Source organism: Mastomys coucha, unplaced genomic scaffold (assembly GCF_008632895.1).
Source record: "Mastomys coucha isolate ucsf_1 unplaced genomic scaffold, UCSF_Mcou_1 pScaffold15, whole genome shotgun sequence".
Classification (NCBI taxonomy): Eukaryota; Metazoa; Chordata; class Mammalia; order Rodentia; family Muridae; genus Mastomys; species Mastomys coucha.
In genome coordinates, this window is record NW_022196897.1 from 55,029,650 (window position 1) to 55,053,020 (window position 23,371).

General features: G+C 44.1%; 1 protein-coding gene across 1 annotated transcript in view; it reads right to left on the reverse strand.

The window, feature by feature from the left end:
* The window catches only part of Stk39 (serine/threonine kinase 39), a 262,879-nt gene that overhangs the window by 132,018 nt on the left and 107,490 nt on the right, over nt 1-23,371 (reverse strand). Inside the window, exons 9-10 of the mRNA XM_031370500.1 lie at nt 16,178-16,226; nt 16,009-16,074 (exon numbers count right to left, since the gene is read on the reverse strand). Of these exons, the coding sequence (XP_031226360.1) occupies nt 16,009-16,074; nt 16,178-16,226 (115 nt within the window). The remainder of the gene's footprint in view (nt 1-16,008; nt 16,075-16,177; nt 16,227-23,371) is intronic.

Genomic DNA, 23,371 nt, shown 5'->3' on the forward strand with positions numbered 1-23,371 from the left:
CGTGTGTGTGTGTGTGTGTGTGTGTGTGTGTGTGTGTGTGTGTGTGTGTGTCAAATTTGTGTTTCAAATTTTTGGATGTCCAGGTGGTTCACAGAATTTGCTGTTAAGTGGCTTGGATTACTGTCTCAATTATGTCTACTTATTGGCAAACAGAAAATGATCATGGACATTTATACAGCATGCTGGGATACGTGGAGAAAGTGATCCATATCAACTGGCCTAGCACTGCAGCCTTGCCAGGTGTCCTGAGAGACAAAGGATCAACACCCTACTCCATCTGTCCATAGCCCCTTCCATTGCCTTGGCTATGATGCGGCAGCTCTGGCACCAAGGGCAGTATCTAAGATCTCTTTCAGGTCTTCAATTTCCAGGTTATGATGGTTTCAATTTCCAGGTACTTAATCTCTGCACACATTAAAGACTCACCCATACCACAAGTCCAGACCATCTCCAAAGCCTTTCTTGACTCCCCATGTCACTTCCTCCTGCTCTGTACTTACTATGACAAACCTCACCTCCCATTCATTAGTCTCCTCAACATCTTCTGGAGATGGTGAAGGTGATGGCCTGTGTTACTAACACCAGAGACACCAGAGGCAACTTTAATCATGACAATGAGAGCGCTGTTAATGACAAAAGAAGCCAGGGTTATGGGATATTCCACTGTTCTTACACAACCAGGAAGAATGAGGCTCTGATGCTCCCGGTAACATGCAGAGTTCTAAGGGAGCATGGAGGGATGAAGGGGTCAGAGACAAGCAGCAGACACGAGGTGGGCATTTTAGTTACAGCTAGATAATCATTCAGCAAGACTGTGTGAGCATTCAACAAGATCTCACACTCTGGTGTCAGCCTAACGGTGTGGCTTTTCCAACCCAGGACGCTGGACACGGTGGTGCTATCCCTCTGACAGACACCAGCACCACCAGGCCTGCTTACTGAAGGAACTGTGTTAGTCACACTTTGTTACTGTGACACATAACTAAGATGGTCAGCTTTTTATGAAGAAAGGGATTATTTTAGCTCATGGTTTCAAAAGCTTTTGTCCAGGATCACTTGGTGAGGTCACCTTCAGGCCTGTGGCATCACAGCAATCCATGATATAAAGCATGCCCTGGAGGAAAGCTGCTCACCTTGTGGTGTCCAGGAAACCAGAAAGAGAAGCAAAGGCAGAGACAGAAAGCCACTAATATCTGACTACCCACTTCAACAGTACACACCAACCGTACACTCTATCAAAGAAACCCACTCAGCCTCCATCTTAAGGACACACACACACACACACACACACACACACACACTGCCTCTCATGGGTATACCCACCCATCTGGCCTCCTCTGAAACAAAACCTCTTAAAGGTTCCACACCCACCAGCCTCAACTCTCTGCAAGCCCCACCTCTTAAAGGTACCACACCTTCAAACAGTGCCACTCTGGTGAGGGGAAGCCTTTGAATCCCTCTGGACATCACATTCCAGAACCCAACTTTAATGGGCCATGCTCCAGATCTGCTGATATTGACTCTCTCAGGGCCAGGGCATGGCTATAAGCCCTGTCGGTCTCAGGTCCACCTTCTGTGTGTAGGGGACAGGAAGGGGAAAGGCTAACATCTATAGGAGAGGGAGTGAGGAGAAACAGTAGGAGGGGCGTAGGAACAGCATCACAGAAGACTCTAAGGCAGCGGTTCTCAACCCTCTGGAGGTTAAATGACCCTTTCACGGGGTCATATATCAGATATCCTGCATATCAGGTATTAACATTATGATTCATAACAGTAGCAAAATTACAGTTATGAAGTAGCAGCATAATAAGCTATGGTTGGGGTCAGCACAGCATGAGGAGCCGTACTGAAGGGCTGCAGCCTTAGGAGGATTGAGAGCCACTGCTGTAAAGAAAAAGCTGCTGCAGAGGTACTGAAAAGAGATGGCTTCTGCTAGGGGTTGACGTGTATTAAAGGAACGGGGAATGGTGAGACCTTAAAAATTCACCGTGAAGAAATCAGAATTTCACAATTAAATCAGAAACAGAAACAAATAAACAGTGATTCTAAATAGACTTCAGTGACTCAGGGTCCTGAGAATGAAGAGTTGTACATCAAAACAATATCACCCACTGCTGCTGGGTTTCCGCGATCCGCACACATAGAAAGCGGGGTGATGCTCAGTAACCTTTCTCATTAATCTCCTCAAAAGACAAAAGGTAAGTGTGGTGTGACATTTAGATGCTCCTGTATGCTCATGTGTCCGATGTGCCACCCCTCCCCTACCCTGCACTTGCATGTTCACAGTGAGATCAAGAAGGCTGCAGGAAGGGCTCCTATGACCGGGTTACAAAGCAGAAGCACTGGATTTAAATGGTCACATCTTGGCTTCAAACAAAATAAAACAAAAAAACAGGAGGTTGAGAAGGTAGAGAAGGTAAGCCTAGTGGTTTGTCCCAGGTTCAGAGCTAGCCAAGGTTGTCTCAAGACAGCAGTTACTCAGAACAACCTGAACAGTGGTTTTAGGGGAGAGGAGGAATTCCCCATCTCTAAAAGACACAAGTGCCAAAGATCAAAGGTGCCCCAGTCATGAAGCCAGCATGTGACCATGGCAGATAACATTCTCTGTGGATGTGGACCATGCCAGACACTAGGGCCAGCAGAAGCTGATGGGGGGCGGGGAGGGAAACTCTAATGAGCCCTGGAAAGGCGAGAGCCAGGGGATGATGGAAGAGCCCAGCAGGCACTCTCCAGCTTGCAGCTGCTGTATCATTTGTTTGCTCTGGACAGAGGAGATTAGAGCGACAGAGCAATGAGAAAAACTACCTCTCAGCACTGCATGTTCAGCGGGTCCCCATGCTTGGCCTAATTCTTTATCCAAAAACTAAGCTGCAGGACAGGGCGGGCCCAGAGTCCCTCACTACCAATATCCGATGAGCAGGTCGGTCTACGTTAGGATACAGCATACTTGAATCTTTCCTCTACTTACCGACAGTTTCAAAGTTGGAAATCTCTGTACAAAATAGCTAAGTACAGCTCTAGGAGAAAGTCAAAATAAACCAAAGCTGCATCACTGACTGCAATGCCAAATACTGAATACTGCACGTGAGGTGGCACATACTGTGCCTGCCTGGCTGTGTAAATAAGGTGGTACTTACAAGTGTGTGTGCCTGTCTGTGTAAGCAATGCCTGTCAGCCTGTCTGTATAAGGAATAAGGTGGTACACCCTGAGCCTGTCTGTTTATGTAAGTAGTATCTGTCTGCCTGTCTGTGTAAGCAATGTGTGTCTGTCTATCTGTCTGTGAAAGTAATGTGTATCTGGCTTGCTGTCTATGTAAGTAATCTCTCCTCTCTCTCTCTCTCTCTCTCTCTCTCTCTCTCTCTCTCTCTCTCTCTCTCTCTCTCTTTGTGTGTGTGTGTATCTCTGTGTCTGTGTGTATTTCTTCGTGTGTTTGTGTGCGCTCGCGCACACGCGAGTACACACTTGCACATGTATGTAAAGCATTACTTGACAAGGATCCCAGACTCCCAGACTCAGATGTAGATTTAAATAAAATGTCTTACATTTTAAGAATTGGTAAGGCACTACTCATCAATAATTATAGGCCATTTTTTTAATAAAACAATTTCATTCTTTGGAATACATCCTAACAAATAGATAACATTTTAGCGGCAATGCACACACAGTGATGTTCACCCTCTGTAGTTAAAAGAGCCAATTAATTAACCATTCTTATAGTGGAATATTATGTAGCCATTGAAAGGATGGTGGAAATCGCTTAACACATAAAGAGGTATGTACCGACATCTGAAAATGTGATAGTGACTGTTAGACCCCCAGTTTCGCTCTTTGGAGAAACAACTCCTTGGGATGCACTTAAGGTCTCCTGCAGATAGAGGGAGGGACACTTCCAGTCAGAGGGTGTAGCAGAATACATGAGACTCAAAGGTCAACAGACCTGGAGAACTAGGGCTGGAAGGGTTGAAAGATGCCACAGAGTTGAGGATTCTGGCTGTTAAGCCTACAAATCAGTGAGACGGAACAGTCTGCTAGTTCCACAAGGGGCTCACACTGAAGGCTACCTCACAAGCCAGTGGCAGTGCCAGGACCAGCTCTTAAGAGCTTCACCTTCAAGCACATTTAAGTGGCCCTGGTTTTCTCTCTCTCAGCTCCCCAGAGCCTTTCCTCTGACCACTGCTTGACACTTTGCGCTAGGTGTGCACTTTCCCCTAACCCGCATGCCCTCTCCGGCCAGGCCAGTTCACTCACATCCGCTAACAGACTGGCTCAGGAGCCAAGCTGCTTCATGGGGCCTTTCAAGTGTGGGCTGAACTGAAGGCACTCCACATTGCTCAGAGCTGCCAAGCAGGCTGCACAGGGCTCCTTCCCTTTGTGTTTCAGGCTGGGAAAGTAAATAGAAGTTCTCAGATACTTTTAAATCAGCATTTGAATGTGTCAGCAGTAACTAAAGAGCAAGCTTCAAAAAAAAAAAAAAAAAAAAAACTGTTATCAAAGCAACCTTAACTAGATCCCTTCAATTTTAATTTGTTTTTAAAACGACTGAGTTTCAAAGATCTTTTCTAAAAATACAAAATAATTCTGCCTTTCAAAAAGTTAGTCCTGAATCTCCAATAAGCCAATCACATTTGATTAGCTCCAAACAAGAAGAGCGGCCTTCTTGTTCTTGCCCCCTTTTCTCTGTTTCTAAACTTGCTCTGCACCTCAGCTCCCTTCACCATGGTCTCTGTGACTGAGGGAACAGGACCAGAAAGGGGCAGGAAGGCACAAGGTAGGCTCTGTTCACCTCACTCGCTTCATCCTGCCCCCACAATGTCCCACACTTCCTTACTAGCAGTGACTTTCGCTTTCCCACCTCTAAAATGTCAAACTCATGTTAAAGATTTTCAAGATTGAGAAGAGGAAATTTTAAAATGATTAGAGGAGAAGGAGAAAGGAATACAAGATTAGGGAGAATTCGAATTAACTTAGCCTAGTATTGGAACACCTTAGTAAATGAGCAGTAACAGGAGAATGCATGTTGCCTGCCAGCTAGAAGAGGACACTGTCAAAAACACGCTGGCAGGGACTAAATGTCAACCCCTCGGACCAGCTACCTTGCTGGGACGATAACTTGCTTTTTCTTTTTTCTTTTTTTGTTTTGTTTTGTTTTGTTTTCGAGACAGGGTTTCTCTGTATAGCCCTGGCTGTCCTGGAACTCACTCTGTAGACCAGGCTGGCCTTGAACTCAGAAATCCTCCTGTTTTTGCCTCCCAAGTGCTGGGATCAAAGGCCTGTGCTACCACTGTCCAGCTAGACGATAATTTTCAACCATCCTACTTTAGGCTTAGGACTCTCAGAAAGTCCGGTAATGAAAGATTTTTAAACCTTGAATCACTTGCATCCAAATCTTAGCTGTGAACCATGGGAAACCCACAGAGCTGAGAGCAACCTCAGAGATCTCCGTGGAACAAAATTTTAGCTGCATCCTACTCTCTCTACGCCAGAGGCCACTGCACCACCATCTTGCTCTCTGAAACCACCTACAGGGACAGTGCTGAGCACAGAATACAGGAACAGGGCACTCGCACTCTTCCTACGCCCAAGAGACTCACAGGATGAACCTTGGCAAAGCTGAAGGGTGTGAACTCCATATGACACTGAGTACAACGCAACTGGGGTCATGGGGGCCAAGCTCCTGGAGCTGCAGCAATAATGAGCAGTCTTTTTGTCTTCATCACAAAACACCTGACAGAAACAACACCAGGGAGAGAAGTTGATTTTTTGATCACAGTTAATGGGGACACGGCCCCTTGTCCGGGAAAGAATGGCTGTGGCCCTCCACAGTGGCAGAGACTCAAGTCAAATGTTTGTTACAGTTCTAAAGATTGGGAAGCAAAAAGCTCTGGCTGGAAACGGGATGGGCTCCGACCCCCCAAACCCACCCAACATTCAACTTCTTCCTCCAGCTAGGCCTTGACTCCAAGACCTTCCATCTATAACCACCTGCCGCCATGTGAAGTCCAAACACATGATGATGGTGCATTAAAGTGCAGCTTGGTTGAGGGGCAGCTTTCTGAACCAGGGGGCCAGCAGAGAACCTTCGTGGAAAACACTTGTGGAATTCCCGTGTTCTACTTCCTGGTGCCAAAGCAAACTTCGTACCTCTATAAGGCCCGCCAGTGGCTGAGGTGGGCACGGTGGAAACAGCCCAGGAGGATGAAGGAAAGCATTCACAGCCCTGCCCCCTCCCCCCCATGCTGCGGGCCTCATCCTGGAAGAAGCACCAAGATTTCAAGTAGGAGGCTGTGGACTGAGTCAGGTTCAAAGGCTTGCAGATGGTGGGTGGGAGGGAAATTCGTCAGCACGCATGCGCAGCCTATTCTGGAAAACACGGCCAAGTTCAAAACCTTGGGGAAAGTGAGCAAATCCTGCAAAGGCAAACGGGAAGCACCGAATGCATACGAACGTGCAGACCTCACCACGTGGCTGCCGAGCGACAGAGCAAGGACTCCGCCTAACACTGTCAGCTCTCAACAGTTTAAAACCAGCGTCTCTTACTTCGGAATTCTTATCACTGTTTCCAAGTCTCCGAAATGAGTCCCTAAACCTCCATACGTAACAAAGCCCAGTATCTTTAAACGATGCCTGAATATAAAAGGCACAGCCTTTCCTCCAAGTGAGGATCAGAAAAATCACACAGCACAGCAAACCCAACGAGCAGAAAAAAAAATAATAACAACAAAATGTTTTGTTTTGTTTTGTCTTGCTTCTTCCGCTGCACTGAAAGTACTACTCTATGACGCTTTCCCCTGCTGCTTCCTCCGCCCTTCACCTCTGTCAGATTCACAAGCAGCACAAACACTGAGCAAAAGGACCCAATCTGCAGCAGCAAGATGTTTTTATACAACAGTAAGCCAGTCCTATCAGGTCTGAAATGAACTAGTCCGACAGCGCCCCCTAGTGGCAAAATCACTGTTCCCACCAAATGAAGCCTAGTCTAAACTGACCTTACACTAAAAAGAGTCTCTGAGCCTTCGCTGTCCTGGGAAGACCTGTCCCAGACACTGTGCCAGTCAAGCAGCAACCCTAACCTTTCTAATACTGCTCTACGGCTGTGAAACGGGAGAAACAAGATGTATCACCATCACCGTCCTCTCTATGAGCATGTGGCTTCCTCAATGTTACTCCAACACATGAAGTTGCTTCCCTGAGAGTCAGAAACATAAGCAGTAAGAGGATTGCCGCCCCTGGCCTATTTGATGCATCTATGTATCCCGGTTACCTCTGTGGTCAATGTTACACAACCTAGAATCACCTGAAAAGAGGAAACCTCAACTAAGCCGTTGCCTTAAGACTCACCTCTGGTCATGTCTGATCGAAACACGCTTCACTGATGATGACATGGGGAGGTCCGCCCACTGTGGACAGCACCATCCCTGGGCACATGGACCTGGGCTGTATAAGAAAGACAAGCTGGCTGAACATGAACCAGGAAACCCAGTAAGCGGTGTTTCCTTATGGCTTCTGCCTCAGTTCCTGCCTGACTTCCCTCAGAGATAGACTGTTACCTGTCTAAGCTGAAATAAACCCTTTCTTCCTAAATTGCTTCCTGTCACGATGTTTATCGTACGTGGCAGCTGGAATGCAGTTTGGCTTACTCCTCCTTCAGAGTTAGTTAGCATATACTTTGAGTCCCTCCTACCTCCGTTCACCTAGCACTAAGGAGTCTTGGGAACCAAACTTTCTAAAAATAGCCTGATACTACTAAACTGTATTAATTTAATCATGAAATACTGGAAACACTCCAATCTATCTCTCAAAATTAAGACTTTTGGTTTGACATGAATTGCATACATTAGATTTCTTTGGTTTGTTCAAAGAAAATGAAACACAGACTTGAAAATTTTAATTCAAAATAAAAGTGAAAAGTACTTAGACCACCACCCCAAAATTTCCTGCTCAGTAAACGAGCAGCCACCCACCTGACTAATCAGACTACCTCAGTCAGCTTCTGCTTTCAAAATACCTAAACTTCCCCTTGGGGTTCTCTCTAAAACTAATTGCTGCCCTCTAGTGGGGATACATGGAACAATGCTAAAATCACCTTATTTCTTCTGGTTTCAACATCTTACTGAACTCAGATTTCAGGAGGGAGGAAAGCAACTCTGCAGAAGCTTAAAGGTAGTTTCCTACTTTTTAAAGTAAAGAACCTAAGTGATAGGAGGAGGCAGAGAAGTTGACTTGGGAGTCCCCTAGTCATGATTCTGGCTGTGGTCAAGGCCCGGAGTTCCATTTTCTCAACTTATAATCTGAAAACTGGGCCGAATATTGATGGTCCTTTTGCATTTCGAAATTTGGTAGTCTTTAATATTGGCTTAGCATTCTTATATAAACTAGGTTTTTACTTTTTCACAGATATTTAAAAGTAGTTATGGTCTCCTACTCACAACTATACAACAGATAATGGAGACAAATACAAACCAACAATCTAGCCCAGCACAAGCAAGTGCATGGTAAATACTGTTTCTCTCTCCTCTCCCCTGGGGCTTATTTACCATCTCCAAGACTGTTCCCACACTACAAGTATATATGTCAGGGCCATGACCTAATGGTTTTACTCTCTGCTACCCTTTGAGCTGGAGTGAAGTGTGCTCCATGCTCCCTAACAAAGAGTGAGTCCCACCGTCTGGGCTGTCCTGGATCTATCTTTATCTCAGAGTCCACTACCGGGAACAGTGGCAGAAGAGACTCCATGGCACCCCCACCCCAACCCAGGAGAGCAAGTGTAAAACAGAAACAATGGCATTGTAAGAGCAAAGTACTGGTGATAAAAGCAACATGCATGATTATGAAATAACAAGACACAGTAGGTGGTAACAACCATTTACTGCAAAATATGCCCCAACTGCTAATGCTATATATACTGCCCAATTTTATGTATACAAACACGGGAGGATATTGCCTCTATCCTTTATAAATGGGAATCTAAGCTCACTATTTAATCACTTGTTTAACAAAACGTGATTTATTAACTAGTGGTGCTACCAAATTCTCACTAGCCACGTCTCCCCTTTCAGAGTTTTCAAGACCTTCTACCACCTGAGTTTCGCCCAAACCCACCAGGGAGCTACCAAACTCTTCTAGCTTCCCACTGCAACACAGGACCTCCTCCACCATGCCCCAGGTGGCCACAAATAGCATGGAGACTCCCCCACCCTACCTGTGTTGAAAGCAGACAACTAGGTATGCCCATGAACAGCATCCGTGCCCCTTACGTAATCCATCCAGCTGTTTTCCAGTCCCCTTTCCCTTCCGGCGGTAGCAGAAGCAGCACAGACTGGGGAATGAAGAAGGATCCCAGGCCTAACTCATGCTAACCTTTGAGAGGTCCCCATCTTGCTACCATCTGCAAGCACCTGCCCTCCCTTCCTTTGTGTACAACTTTTTGAAACAAAGAAGGAAACAGACAACAAAAAATGGTGTGGAGGCTCCTGAGGAGCAACGCCGTGCATGTCTCATGGTAGCAGAGGTTAGCTCTGGCTCTTATGGGGCAGAAAAGAAAACATGAAGAGGGCTGAACAGGCAACAGCAGTGAAATCACAGTTCCAAAGACTAAAGGCTGGGGCTGTGAGCTTCTCCAGGAGCACTCTCTCCATTCCATCCAGATGCAGTGCTAGGTACGCCATCCCTACCACCCACGCCAGCTGTGTGCCTATGTGCCTGTAGAACACCCAGCCAACCACAGCCACGAGTGTTCCCGTTAGTCACGTAATGTCCACGACATCGTTGTGGACTCAGCATCTGCTGCAGTTAGGCGCGAGGCCAGACATCCTTCTGTTGCCATGGCTCAGCCCCCGGGCAGCACAGAGTCAGTGATGCTGGAGCAAAGAGGTCAGGCTGCTCACTCTGGCCACAGCTGTGCCCAACGTAGATGGAGAGAGGACAGCACCAGCTTTACTTGCTGCCTAAGTCTGATGCAAATATACCCTGTATACCACAACCAAGGGATTGCTACCCCTGACATCCTATGACTGTGCAGCCATAATGATGCAGAACATAAATATGGCCTTGGAAAAAAGATGTCATGACCTGGGTGATTAAGTATGTTCCTCCTACTAGTACTTGCGTTTTTAATAATAAAAAAAAAAAAAACTGACAGGCACTGCCTAAAGCAGGTAGTCACCATTAAACCTCAGCAGGATGGGAGTGAGGCAATAGGGTGTGCCTCATAATATGATACATCCAGAATGCAGCCTCATGCCTGAGACACCTGTCAAAACATGCAGGCCAATCCACTCATGAAGAAATATCAGCTAAGCCTTTATGGAAGGACATTCTATGAAATAACTGACCTGGATTCTTCAAAAGTGTATCAACTACAGAAGAGAAGCACTGCTCCATATTAAAGAAACGGAGCAGCTAAAAGGATTATGAATTAGATCCTGTAGGGAAACTGACAACAGTGGAAAATCAACAACTTTGATTAAGAGTTGAGAAGTGCATTAATAGAATGTAGAGAATCGTGTGAACTTCTTGCCTCTTGTCACTATGCTGCTGTGGCATAGGTGTCTGTCCTTGTGTGGGAGACACACAAATGTACAGCTATGGGTAAAGGAAACCTTGTGACCTTGTGTGCTATATGTTCTAAACTGTTCCGGGAAAAAGCAAAAAGGAAAATATTTGCAGAAAGTTGTATGGTCCGGTCTTCTTCTAAGTTTCTTGCAAGTTTGAAATTATTTCAAAACATAAAGTGAAAAAAAATACATAAGGCATCACAGAATTTAAAAATGTGAACTGCAGTATTTCTTTTTCAAAAACATTTGCTTATTTTATGTATATGTGTACACCGTCACTCTCTTTAGACACATCAGAAGAGGGCATCGGATCCCATTACAGATGGTTGTGAGCCACCATGTGGTTGTTGGGAATTGAACTCAGGGCCTCTGGAAGAGCAGACAGTGCTCTTAACCACTGAGACCTCTCTCCAGCTCCAAACTGTAGTTATTCCCACCTACTGATTCTTAAACACACACTAGAATCAAATAGGACCTATAGTTTTAGGTCGTTAAAATACAAAAACAATCTTACAAATTAAGAAAAGAAATTCGTAACATTTGTGCCCACCTTGGCAGTACTGACTTGCTAGTCTCCTTCTTTATTGTTTTGTTTTGCTTTGGAGACAGGGTCACCTGGCTGACCTTGAACTCACCATGCAGACCAGGTTGCTCTCAAATTCAGAGGTCTGCCTACCTCTGTTTTTGCCCACCAAGTGTTAAGATTAAGAGGCTCAGCACCATGCCTAGCTCCCTTTCTCCTGATAGTGACTAGCTAACTACTAGCCATCTCTGACTTTCCATCTGTGAAGTTAGAACACAACCACTGATCCTCTAACATCTTGCTTCCCACCAGAACTCAGCAGCCATAGCAAGAACTGCGAACAGTCCATCTAGACCCAGGCCCTCTCAGGCAAGATCTCCAGCTGGCATTTAGCCATCTGTGTGGCTAAGATCCCTTGCGCCTGTTTTGCCCTGTGTGGGTTTCAGAAAGCAAGAGAGTATGAGCTGTGAATGAGGTTAGTGAAGGTTCACATCATGGACACTGAGCTTAGACAATAGCCAGTTCTAAAAAGGATGTGTACAACCATAAACATCTGGGTTCAGTTTTAACCCACCTATATGCTCCCCGCCTTCTCAATCCAACAGTGTAAGCGATGGACAACCATGTCTCACACACACATACCCAAGAAAGCTTTGTGAAAGGCAGAGATGACATGACATTCTTCCTGCTCATGAACGAGAATAAATGTGAAGCAGAAAAGAACTTCCTTAGCTGTGCTTAGCTCAGCTCTTCGAGATTGTTGTTAGAGTAGAATACCGACACAGCTCAGGGACCAGGAGCATCAAGTACCTCACTACTTTTCATTATATACCAGGGATCACAAAAAACTTCCACGTCAAAGACAAAAAGATCAGGGCCAAAGAAAATCAAAATGATCCCTAAATATCAAAATATTCCCTAAAGAAGACAGAATGGTAAAAACTGTTTTACCAGGGAAAATGTGTAAATGTGTGCATGAATGTGTGTGCTATTTCACAAAAAAATAGTAGTAATGTCTACAAGGGATTTTCAGAGAGCAATTATATATGAGCATGTGTATTCTTTAAATATGAAAATCATCCATATTAATGTGTGTGTGTGTTGATTTAGATTAACATGAAGGAAACGTATTAAGTACTGTTTATGACAAATTTAAAATCAACAGAATTGTAAAATGACCATAAGCTTTTGCAACAGACAAACTTGTTATTTAAGCATTAGTTATAAATGTGTCATCATTTTATTTAGAAAACAACAGATTGGAGTGGACCAAAAAGAAAAGAAGAAAGAAGAATGAGGAGGAAGAAGGAGGGAGGGTGAGGGAAAGAAGAAGAGAAGGAGAAAGAGAAGGAGGAAGAGGAGGAAGAAGAGGAGGAGGAAGAGGAGGAAGAAGAGGAGGAAGAAGGAGAAATAATTAATAACTTAGCATCAGGGAGTGATGTCTGAGGAGCAAGACCACATCATTGAAACAAGAGTAAGATTGAGGAAATACCACAGGAAAAAGGACAGCAAGGAGCTGAGGAGATCCACCTCTATGTAAGGAAGCCTAATATTTAAAAATGCTAGACCCTACACGAGCTTTAAACAAAATTTACCAACGTGCTGTGAAAAGCCAGGAAATGTGGAGATATCCCACAGGAAAGGTTCTCATTACACATGGTAATTCAAGTGACATTTGTTTCCCATGGCCTCTGCAGCAAGTAAAGTTTCCATTGGTGAACATCGTGTTTGTTCACCAACAGCCAGGAAGAAGGCTGTTCTTCTGTCTCGTGAAGTAACGTGAATCCTGGGAGCACGGGCACAACAAACAATTGAGGTCAAAGGAGTGGGAAACTGGGTGGGCAGAGTACCCCTACTGTGACACACTCAAGGGCAGTAGAAGAGTTGATGTTTCTGGCCACATGCTACGGAAAGCAAATGTGACCTTGTGGTGGGGTCTCAGCTGTGCACCTGCCAGCAAATCTCTCCATGAGAAGTGTGGTTCAGACAGCAGCCAAAGTATGCTTGAAAATGCATATGCGACAGGAGACTGGTCGTCTTTAGGATGCAAAATACCAAGGAAAACATTACTAGGCCTTTCCTACACAATGCTTAAAAACTACTTAGTAATCCTTTACAGAATTCTGAGATAGAAAGCTACTTTCTGTGGGAAAGACAGATGCCGCACTAATGCCTAAAGTGAAGAAGCCAGCAGCTCAGTGCAGTGGTCCACACCAGTCCTCCCAACGCTTGGGAAGCAGAGGCAGGAAAGCAAAAACCAAAATAAAATAAGATAAAATAAAATAAATAAAATAAAATCCAATAAATAATCACAATGATGATGATGATGATGTAGAAAGACCTAAGACATGTGAGGAGATATGGCTGATGTTCACATCTCTCTAAGTTCTACTCCTCGGTGTCCCAAGATGAAGGCACAAGGGGATTTGGGATATGAAGCACACTCATATGTAATAAAATATTTTTAAGGGAAGTAAATAAAGTCATAGCCTGAACAGACTCTTCACTTTCTCAAATCGAAGAAAGTCCACAGGGACAGTCTGTGCCATGTTAAGGGGCCAAGCACGGTTCATTTTGCTGGAAATAAGACGGTAAGGTTAGAAATTCAATATTAAGAACCTTGGTCTTTATTAGATGGGAAGAGTTCTTTTGTTTCTTTATTTCACTTATCGATCCTCATGTTTGTTTTTTGTTTCATTTTGAAAGGCACTCCTGAACATGGTCAGGCAATTAATCTTGAAGCAGGGTCTAAGAAACATTAGAAGAGGAGATTGAAGGAAAGCTAGAAATCTACCACAAATGTCTACTTAAAAACACAGGTGTCGGACTTTGACATCTGTCCTTATGCCCACAGCAGGTGTAGTCTCCACCCCTCACCAAGGAAAGTTCTTGCAACAGACACCACTATGGAAAAGAACACCGGATCAAAGGCAGAGCTGTGGAGCCCAGTCCCAGTGGACACATCTACAAAACACTCCCTCACCGGAAGACTCAGGAAACGCTGAGGAAGAAGGGCTAGAGAGACTGTGTGAGCCAGTGATCAGGGAGCTTGCTGTGAGGCTGTGACCCTGGGAATGGCAGAGGCTACACCCATAAGGTCTCACTAACCTCTTAAATGTGAGCTGAAGAAGCAACAGATATGCTAAAGTGGGTGGGAAGGCCCACAAGGCCTCAACCCTACACAAAGAACTACAGGCAACTGAAGAAAGCTGGCAACAGGAGAAACAGTGTTCTCCAAGGAAGAACAGACCAACTGGTACTTTGAATACCAAAAGGTCAGTTCTGAAAACATATGCATCCAAGTAACATCATATAGACTGAACAGATGATAGTTAGGAATGTATGTATATACATGTATATTGGCAAATCACCAATACACATAAAATAATCATTTCATAAACAATTTTAAAACAGAGGAAGAGGCGTGTACAGTGACTACTGCTGCACACCTGGAGTCCAAGCATTTGTGGTGAGGTGGGGGGTGGGGGATCATGAATATGAGGCCAGCCTGGGATATACAGAGAAACAAGAAAGGAGGAGTGAAAATTAGGGGAAAAGAAAGGAAAGTGGAAGGGCTGCGGGGTTCTAGGGGAGCTAGGAGAAGCTCTTGAGATGGCTCAGAGTCAGTAGGAGGGAGGGGCGCCACACATAACTCCAGTGGACAGAGGCTGGGGGAGGAGGTGAGACGTGTAGCAAAGACAGAAACACAGCACACAGTGCCAACAAGCACCCTCAGTCCCTGGCAGCTTTTTTTGGCCCCTGGATGACATTTTGGACATGTGATCAAAAGACCCCTGGTTAGACTCACACACCACCCAAGGGACCGACTCTCTCTCTCTCTCTCTCTCTCTCTCTCTCTCTCTCTCTCTCTCTCTCTCTCTCTCTCTCTCTCCCTCTCTCTGTCAACCATTAGAAGCCCCCATCAGTGCCATCTCCCCAGTCGCCAGGGTACATATTTTTAATTACTAATATATGATACTAAATTTAAAACCAAGTAACCAAACTGATGTCTTCACTGGACTTCATACATATCATAATGAAATCCGTAACGATCTGTAATAGGTAAATACGTACATAGTTACATGCTATTTTGAGACTAGAAAACCTGAAACACTGTAGGTAATCTAAACTTAGTGAACATACAGTAGGCCGCAAACGTATCGTGAGTTTTTTATGAGAAATGAATTGTGTCCCACAGATATTCAACTAACCTTTACAATCAAATTTGGGGTTGGAAAATGGTTTGGTCAATAAAAATTGGGGACCCGAGTCTGTGCTGTCAGCACTGACATAAAAACAATCCAGGTACAAATGTAACCCTAGCGATGGCTGGCAGTGGGGATAAGAATATTGATAATTCCATCCCTGGAGCTAGCTCACCTGGAGCTGGCCACCCAGTCTAGACCAGTGAATGAGCTTCAGGTTCAGTGAGAAATACTATCTCAAAAAACAAGTGAAGAGAAACTGAGGAGAGATACATGCCATTGATCCAAGCCTCCACAGGCACATGTGCACACATGAACAAACAACTGTGACTATTATTCTATACATCACACATAGGAAACACGTTTTCATTTCATCATTCAAACTAGGTTTGAAGACTGAAGACTCCACTTTAAAAAAAAAAATCTAAAGGAAGGAAATGTAGCATCTCAATTCATTATTTAAACCTTGCCCACATCCATAGCCTCTAATCTTGGGAGGGGAGAGAAAAAAGAGATGCTGCATGCAAAACTGAAACTGTGCGAGCTTCCTGCTGTCTCCATGCCCAACGTTGATAACCAGAAGACAAACTCCTGATCAGAGTCATGGGGATCAGGTAATCCCTGCACTGCAAACCAGAGTGTGTGGGAACCTTCTTGCTTTAGGGTTTTCTTTCCTGGCTGGGGAAATGATCACCCTTCAGGATGATGGGTGCAGGTGGCGCCTACCTTCTTGGCTCTTTGGGCTATGTCTGGTGTTCTTGTCAGCAGCTTCTCGATCAGGTACTCTCTGTTCTGTAAAACAAATGATCCCAACAGTTTAACACCAAATCAGATGCATGCAAATTCTCAGCCATTCCAAAATAGCAGACTGACTTGGGGGTTTTAAGCATGTTACCTTGGCTTTCTGGAAGAATTTGCATTTTAAAAGTTCTGCTGCTGTGGGCCTGCAAGATGAATAATAAATTAGAGTTGAAACAAACAATCGCCACATAATAAATAGACTGCCTTGACGCTACAGCTTAGCCTTAGCGCATTTCTGGATGACTGATCTTGGGGTAAGCAAAACCAACAACCAAGCTAGTCACAAGCTGGCACCAAATAAAGCAAAGTCGGGTTCTAGTTCTTTCCAAATTCCTCTACTGCCAAACACACAAACTCTTGTGAGTTAAGGTTTGGGCACAATCAATTTTCTACCCTCCAATCTTATACTTCAGCATGTCAACTTTGGTGTTTCTGAAAGTTGGCAGAGCAACTGCTGGGAGCTAAATTCCTATGTTATTAAGAAGCCATACAAACTGCAATATGACCTTGTCAAAGGAATGATGGAGTGAACTTTGTTCTGCGATTCCCAAGGAGCAGCATATACTGAAAAGGCTCACAGACAGATTTTGTGTGCTGGCTCAGTCTGCACAGTATTGAAGCAACTGCTTCAGCTATATATGGACCAATTTTTTTTCAAGGAAATTTAAAATAGCATGGTGATCAATAAAATGCAAATTCACTTAAAAGCATTTCTGGATATGTCTATTTCCTTCTGGTATCATGTGACCTGTTTCTCTACGCTCCATGTGCCATAAACTTAAAGTAGGGTCCAGAAGGCTCAAAGACAGTTCATCATGCATATGAATGGTGACAAGACTGCCCATAAAATCACACATTTAGAAACATTCTCCGTTGCAGAGTTTGGACAGGAGGATGCATAACTGGTTGAGTTTGTAAATACTCCAAAGTTCAGAAGACTCTGAAATTCAAAACCCAGTTTGGATCTGTCCTCTTCACACTGCGCTTTCACTGAGGTGACCAATGAGCTAGTCCACTAATAGTGATGCTAAGTTTAACTGCTGGGTCCCTAGGCTCTAAAGCTCAGCACTGGAAGGTCTGCTTTCTCCACAGCAATTAGCCAGTGCCGTGCTGAGTGGCGTCTTGGTGTGCCCTATGGATATCTGAAAACCTTCCCTTGTGGTTTACCATCTTTGCCTTAAATATTTCACAGGAGGTAGTGGGACATTGATTATCTATTTTTAGCATTCCTTCTATGTTCAACTGACAATCGTCCATAAAGAATAGCTTCCTTTGTCAATACTTCTGTAATTAGGAATCCATTTCACATCAGCTATCTCTATTTGTATCTGTACAAAGGGGGGGGGGAAGCTGCCCTAATAATGCTCATCCAGATAAGGCTAGACATGTTGGTCAATGGAGGAGCACTTGCCTAACATCCAGCAGGCTATGTCCCACATGAAGAAAAGGAAAGGGGTGAAGGAAGAGGAAGGAAGTAGGAGTATGGGGTAAAGGGTAGGTTGTAGGATAATCTTCAGGATGATGAATCCCTCATCTTCCAAGAGGAAAAAGGAGAAGAGATGAAGAGGGTCTTCTAGATCAAATAAACTTAAAATATAAAGCTAAACACAGCTCATTACCCTTGATTAAACACTGGGCTTGGAAAGGAAGCAGCAAAAATTACAAAAGATATTTAGAAATATATGAGTTGACTACACAGAAGAAGCCTGTAAAAAAAAAATCTGCTCATTTCTGAAGTGTGGGAAAAACATCATGATTATGTAGGCACAGGACCTTGTTTGGAAGAAACATGCAGTGAAGTGTGGTTCCTTACACTCAAATAGTTCAGTAAATAAACTGTGCACGTGCAAAGGGTGGGAAATGCTAACAATGATGGAACAGGGGAGACTGGAGTAAACACTGAGCTACTTTCCACAGTTTCTGTGTGTTTTAAATTTTTCATAATGGCAAATTGGAAGGGAGAAGAAAGCATCATGGGACATGTACTGGCTCGTTTTGTGTGTCAACTTGACACAGGCTGGAGTTATCACAGAGAAGGGAGTTTCAGTTGGGGAAGTGCCTCCATGAGATTCAGCTGTGGGGCATTTTCTCAGTTGCCCCTTGTGGGTGGTGCCATTCCTGGGCTGGAAGTCTTGGGTTCTATAAGAGAGCAGGCTGAGCAAGCCAGGAGAAGCAAGCCAGTAAGAAACATCCCTCCATGGCTTCTGCATCAGCTCCTGCTTCCTCACCTGCTTGAGTTCCAGTCCTGACTTCCTTTGGTGATGAACAGCAATGTGGAAGTAAGCTAATTAAACCCTTTCCTCCCCAACTTGCTTCATGGTCATGATGTTTGTGCAGGAATAGAAACCCTGACTAAGACAGGACATTAACATTTTCCCAGGCTAGCTAAAGTACAAAGAGAATTATACTGGTGTGAGAGTACAGGGTAGAAAGTGTCCCTGTGCCTAGAATGACAGGCAGCTACTGCTAAGATGTGCCATCACCTGCCTTAGTCTCACAGTCAAAATCTGTATTTCTGTGCAAGGCGGATTTTTAGTGTCACCGCTTTTTCCTTTAAGTTTCAAGAGTGCTAGTTATAAAGTCTTTCTCAAAGAAGACCAAGTCATGTATCCACTAAAACAGTTGCTAATTGATACCTGCTTTGACTAAATAAAGGTCTAATCAACAGGAGGGCCATATCACTTGGCAAACTCGTTAAGTGCATGAGTCTACATCTTGTTTAAAAAGCAAAGAACTTGGAGATGAGAATGGCTTAGCCATTTTACACGATGCATAGATTACTATTTTGCTGTGTATTCGTCTTGCGCATTAGCCTGTGTTATCATCTACCCTCAGAGGTGCGCCTCCTGGAAGAAACCAAAGCTCAATGATCCCTAAATCTCTGAGTCTATCTCCACCATGCAATTTTGCCTTCAACTATGTCAGGGATTCTTACCTATCCCTTGTTAGATGGTGGAAAAGCATAACGTGCTTTTCTTGACTCGAAACGTTTCACATAACCAACTAGTACACTAGTACAATTCAGACGCCGCCATCTTTGGGCACTCTCTCCTCCCTTCCCTGCGTGGGACTCTTTGCTGGGAACTCCTGGACTCTCCCCCTCTCCTTCTCCATTCATCTCAATCTATGATCCTTGCCCACCACCGTAGCTCCACTTCATCATGTCACAATCCCTTCCAAGGCAAAAGAGCCTGTAGGATTCATTTTTATAATCCCGGTGCCCAGCACAGAACAGCAAACTACTGTAACTCAATTTCACACCCCAGCGTGAAGGGAAGGCGATGCTGGTAGACATTTGAGCGCAGGACTGTAACTCCTGCTGCTAAGTTTAGCCAGCACTGGAGAGACTGCTCAGCATGGTGAGGAAGAGCAGAGGTGGTGGGACGACGGGGAGGAACTAAAAATGGGGCTCGGGCTGGCAAAACAAAGAATGGGAACAGCCAAGGAGCCCAGATGAGGACCCAAAATGATTTTCCCTTTCTCCAGTAACCCCTTGTACATGCCTAAGGTCAAATGTTACACCAAGGTAGAGAGAAGGCTGTAGAATGCTGGACTGACCTTGGGAAATGGGACTGGGAAAATTCTTTCCTTTCTCAAGAAAGGTCATTTCTATGGCAACCAAAAATATAAAGGGGAAAAGCATATTGCACAGAAAATCTTTTTCTGCCTCTTCTGCTCCACCGTGATCCTTCATCACAACGATATCATAAGCGAGGGGACGGGTGGCTTAAAAAGCCTTCTTTCTTTCTTTCTTTCTTTCTTTTTTTTTTTTTTTTTTTTTTTTTTTTTTTTTTTTTTTTTTTTTTAGTAGACACAATTGTTAAGTTGCAGGTCACTCTAATACAATACAGAGAACAACTCAACAGCAGGTCACTGGTTTGTACCGAAATCAGCTCAAAGTATTCCATAGCTTTAGAGTAAAACCACACATCTGGCAAGCTACCTTCATGAGAAAGTAGGGGAATGGGAAAGCAGGAGAAATGAGGGGGAGGAAGGTGAGAGGCAGGCAGAGGTGCCTGCAGCCAGCCTGAACTCCACGGGAACAACCACAAAACGCTTACTGCGCAGCCTGCTAACAGTTCTACTGAGGCACGAGGTCTTCAGGGCCACCTCTCATGTGGCTGCTAACCACCACAGAGCAGGGCATAGGTAACGGAACAGGAAACCCTGTTTTATAAGAAATGCTAAAAAACGCTACCAGCCCCTGAAATGCTATCAACCCTGAGATCCCAGCTGTGAATGATGACTGAGTCTGAAATCCATAAAAACAACGCAGTCTTCAAGTACCCACATTATCAGAAGAAAATCCCCCAACAGATTCGTCTCATACAAATGGATGGGCCAAAGTCCACGGAGACTAAAATGAATCTCAAAGGATTCAGGATTGAGTATTATACAGTCTAAACAGTTCTAACAACGTGCTTTAATAAATTCCAACAGCTTACTGACCTCAGGCAGAACTGTTTTGCACAGACCTTCCCCCGCAACGTAATATTCCAATCTATCTCATTTCTGACAGATCTGATCTATGCAACATTGACCCTCCCCACCTTAGTGCTCAAAGTAATTGCTCACTCTTTCTATAGGCTGCCATCATTTAGGAATATGTGAAGCTATAAGGTCAAAGTTCATTTTCTCAGGCAATAACAACATATTCTGCTATGCAAACACAAGCAACTCTGCCCGAGAGCTAATGCAAAGCACAAACCTCCTTGGGGCACAGGACTCCTACACATCAGCTCTGGGTCAGGAGGACAGTGCAAGGCCCAGCATGCGAGCACAGAAGGAGATCTGTCCTGGTCATCCCTGCCACCATGTCTGTCACGGGTTGCTCATGTCTCAGCACTAGGGCTTTGCTGCCTGTCAACTATGCCTAGGACGACAGGGAGATGAGCTAATGCAGGCAACACAAATGCATAGGAATTTCCAGTTTTCCTTCAACTCCTAAACCCTCTTGAACCTGGTTTCTGTTCTTGAAACTCTCTTTAGAGGCTTTTAAATCACCCCCAGACGGCAAGAGCCCATGAGTCTCCACAGATAAAGAAAAGTGTGTGTGTCCTTCCAAACGCCTGAGTTTGTGGTGTAAATCAACAAAAGGATACTGTGTAATAGTGGTTTAAAAAGATACAGCATTAGTATATGGTGATTAGTATATAAAATGACAGTGACTCTCCCGGCTGGGGTGGAGGCAAATGATGAAGGCAGTCTCTATAACCTAAGCTCTGGAGCCCACCCCAGCCTCTGCGGCATCTCTCGGGTGTCATCTCACCGTATCCTCAGATCAATCCTTTGAAATGAGAATTACTAGACCCATTATATAGACAAAGAAATGAAGTCACAAGAATGAGAAAAAATAGAGCTCAGACTCCCATTCGGTACTGAAAAACTACAGAACAACAGAGAGAAAGCAGAAAGCTTTAAACAGCATGAACAGAGCACAGGGGCTAAAAATCCTCTGGAAATATCACCAAAATTTCAAAATTTTGTCATGTGCATATATGTTTATTTGTATAGTTCATACTGGCTGTGTTTTCAGTCACATAACAATATTCTTTTTCTGCCCTCACAATCCTGATGACTGTTTGTGTGTTTGTCTGTGCCGTTCCTCACATCCATCTTCAACGTCTGTCTCTTTTCATTAACAGAAAGAGCCTCTGGGGCGCAGTGCAGCGCTAACGGTCTATATATAACTCCTCTAACAGAGAACAGTTGCATTGCACAGGGCGAGGTCACCTGCTCACACATGCTAAACAGCGCAGAGTGTCTTGAGGGAGAGGCTTCAGACACATAGCAACACTAACTCGTGGCTGCCTCACAAACGATCTGCCTCTCTACTCTCTTGCTCACTGTCTCACTGAGGGACACTGTCTCACGCAGAGAGGGGAGGGAACCGGGATTCAGAACTCACGCGGTGTATAAAACTTGGAAAAGTCTTTATGTTTACCAAGAAACAAAACTGTTTAAATGTCTGTTAAATGTGCGGCACTAAAATCTAAATTATTTGGACTAAATCACAAACTTGTCACTTATCACACTAACAAGTTGACCCTGGGGAACCATTTTCAGAGTTGGATGTCATTACTTGTCATAGCCACTAGGTGGAACCTTAACTTGTTCCAGAATGCCAAAGGCTGTCAGTAAAGACAGAACTAAGCAGAAATGCAAGGTGTGGAGGCTCAACCACTTCTCTGTAATGTCAAATTTTTTCTTGTAGCAATGACACTCCTCCAACAAGGAAAGGATAAGCAGAAGCTGAAGATAAAATTAAAATCTAAGAACACTGTCACCAAAAGGAGAGTGGCAAGTAAGCGCAGGGAAAGATCACGGGAGGGAGACTAATCCCTAAATACCAAAGTTAAGGACAAGAGAAACTTCAAGCACAGACAGTCTCTGGGGATTATTGGCGGGAAATAATTAAAAACTTGCAATAACAAATAGTCACAAAATACCACAAAGACTGCTTTTAAGTTAAAGAATTCTGGCCTAACTGAACATAATGCTGTAAAAAAAAAGTTTAAAAGCTTAATAAGTTGAAGAGTTTATAACTGGAAAAAAGCAATACCTGCTCACAACAGGGTTCCATCCCTGAATGTAAAACTTCCAAAAGAAAAAAATATTATTGCTATTATTATAATATAATTATTATAAAATTATTATTATTACTATTATTGTTATTAAATCTAAGTAGAAAATCAGCATCTTGCATGAACTTATGATAGACAGAGAACTATCCAGGTCTGGTAGGGAGATGCCAAATCTCTACAAGGCATAGGCTTGCCACTGATTTGCATAACTCTCCTTTAGATGATTAAGGGTTCTGGGTCCCACTGTCTATGCAAGGATATTTCAAAGTCACGGGATTAAAAAGGAAGCAACAGATAAAAAACAAACAACAAACAAACAAACAAACAAACAAAAAAAACATTTGTTCCCGTGCAGGGCAGTAACATTAATACAGATGAAACACTAAATTAAGTTAAAGCCATTTGCTTCCGCTTACACTATTCATCTTTCTAGGTAAACTTTTCTCCGCTGCTAATCTGTTAAAGGCACAAACAACTTGTTCTGCAACTAAAAGGAAGCTCATGCAAAATTCAGTAACTTGGCCAGGTTTAGACTGGAGCTAGCCGGATGTCCTGGGAGGTCAGCTCAGCCTACCTAGTGCAGGATGTAAACTCTGTTTTCCTCACCCCTGCCCGCGTCTTCTGACATCTGCTTTGTCACTTTCTCTCTAGGTGATAGCACCTACCCGCCAAGCAAGCAGGGTCAATTCTTTCTGCCCTTCCCC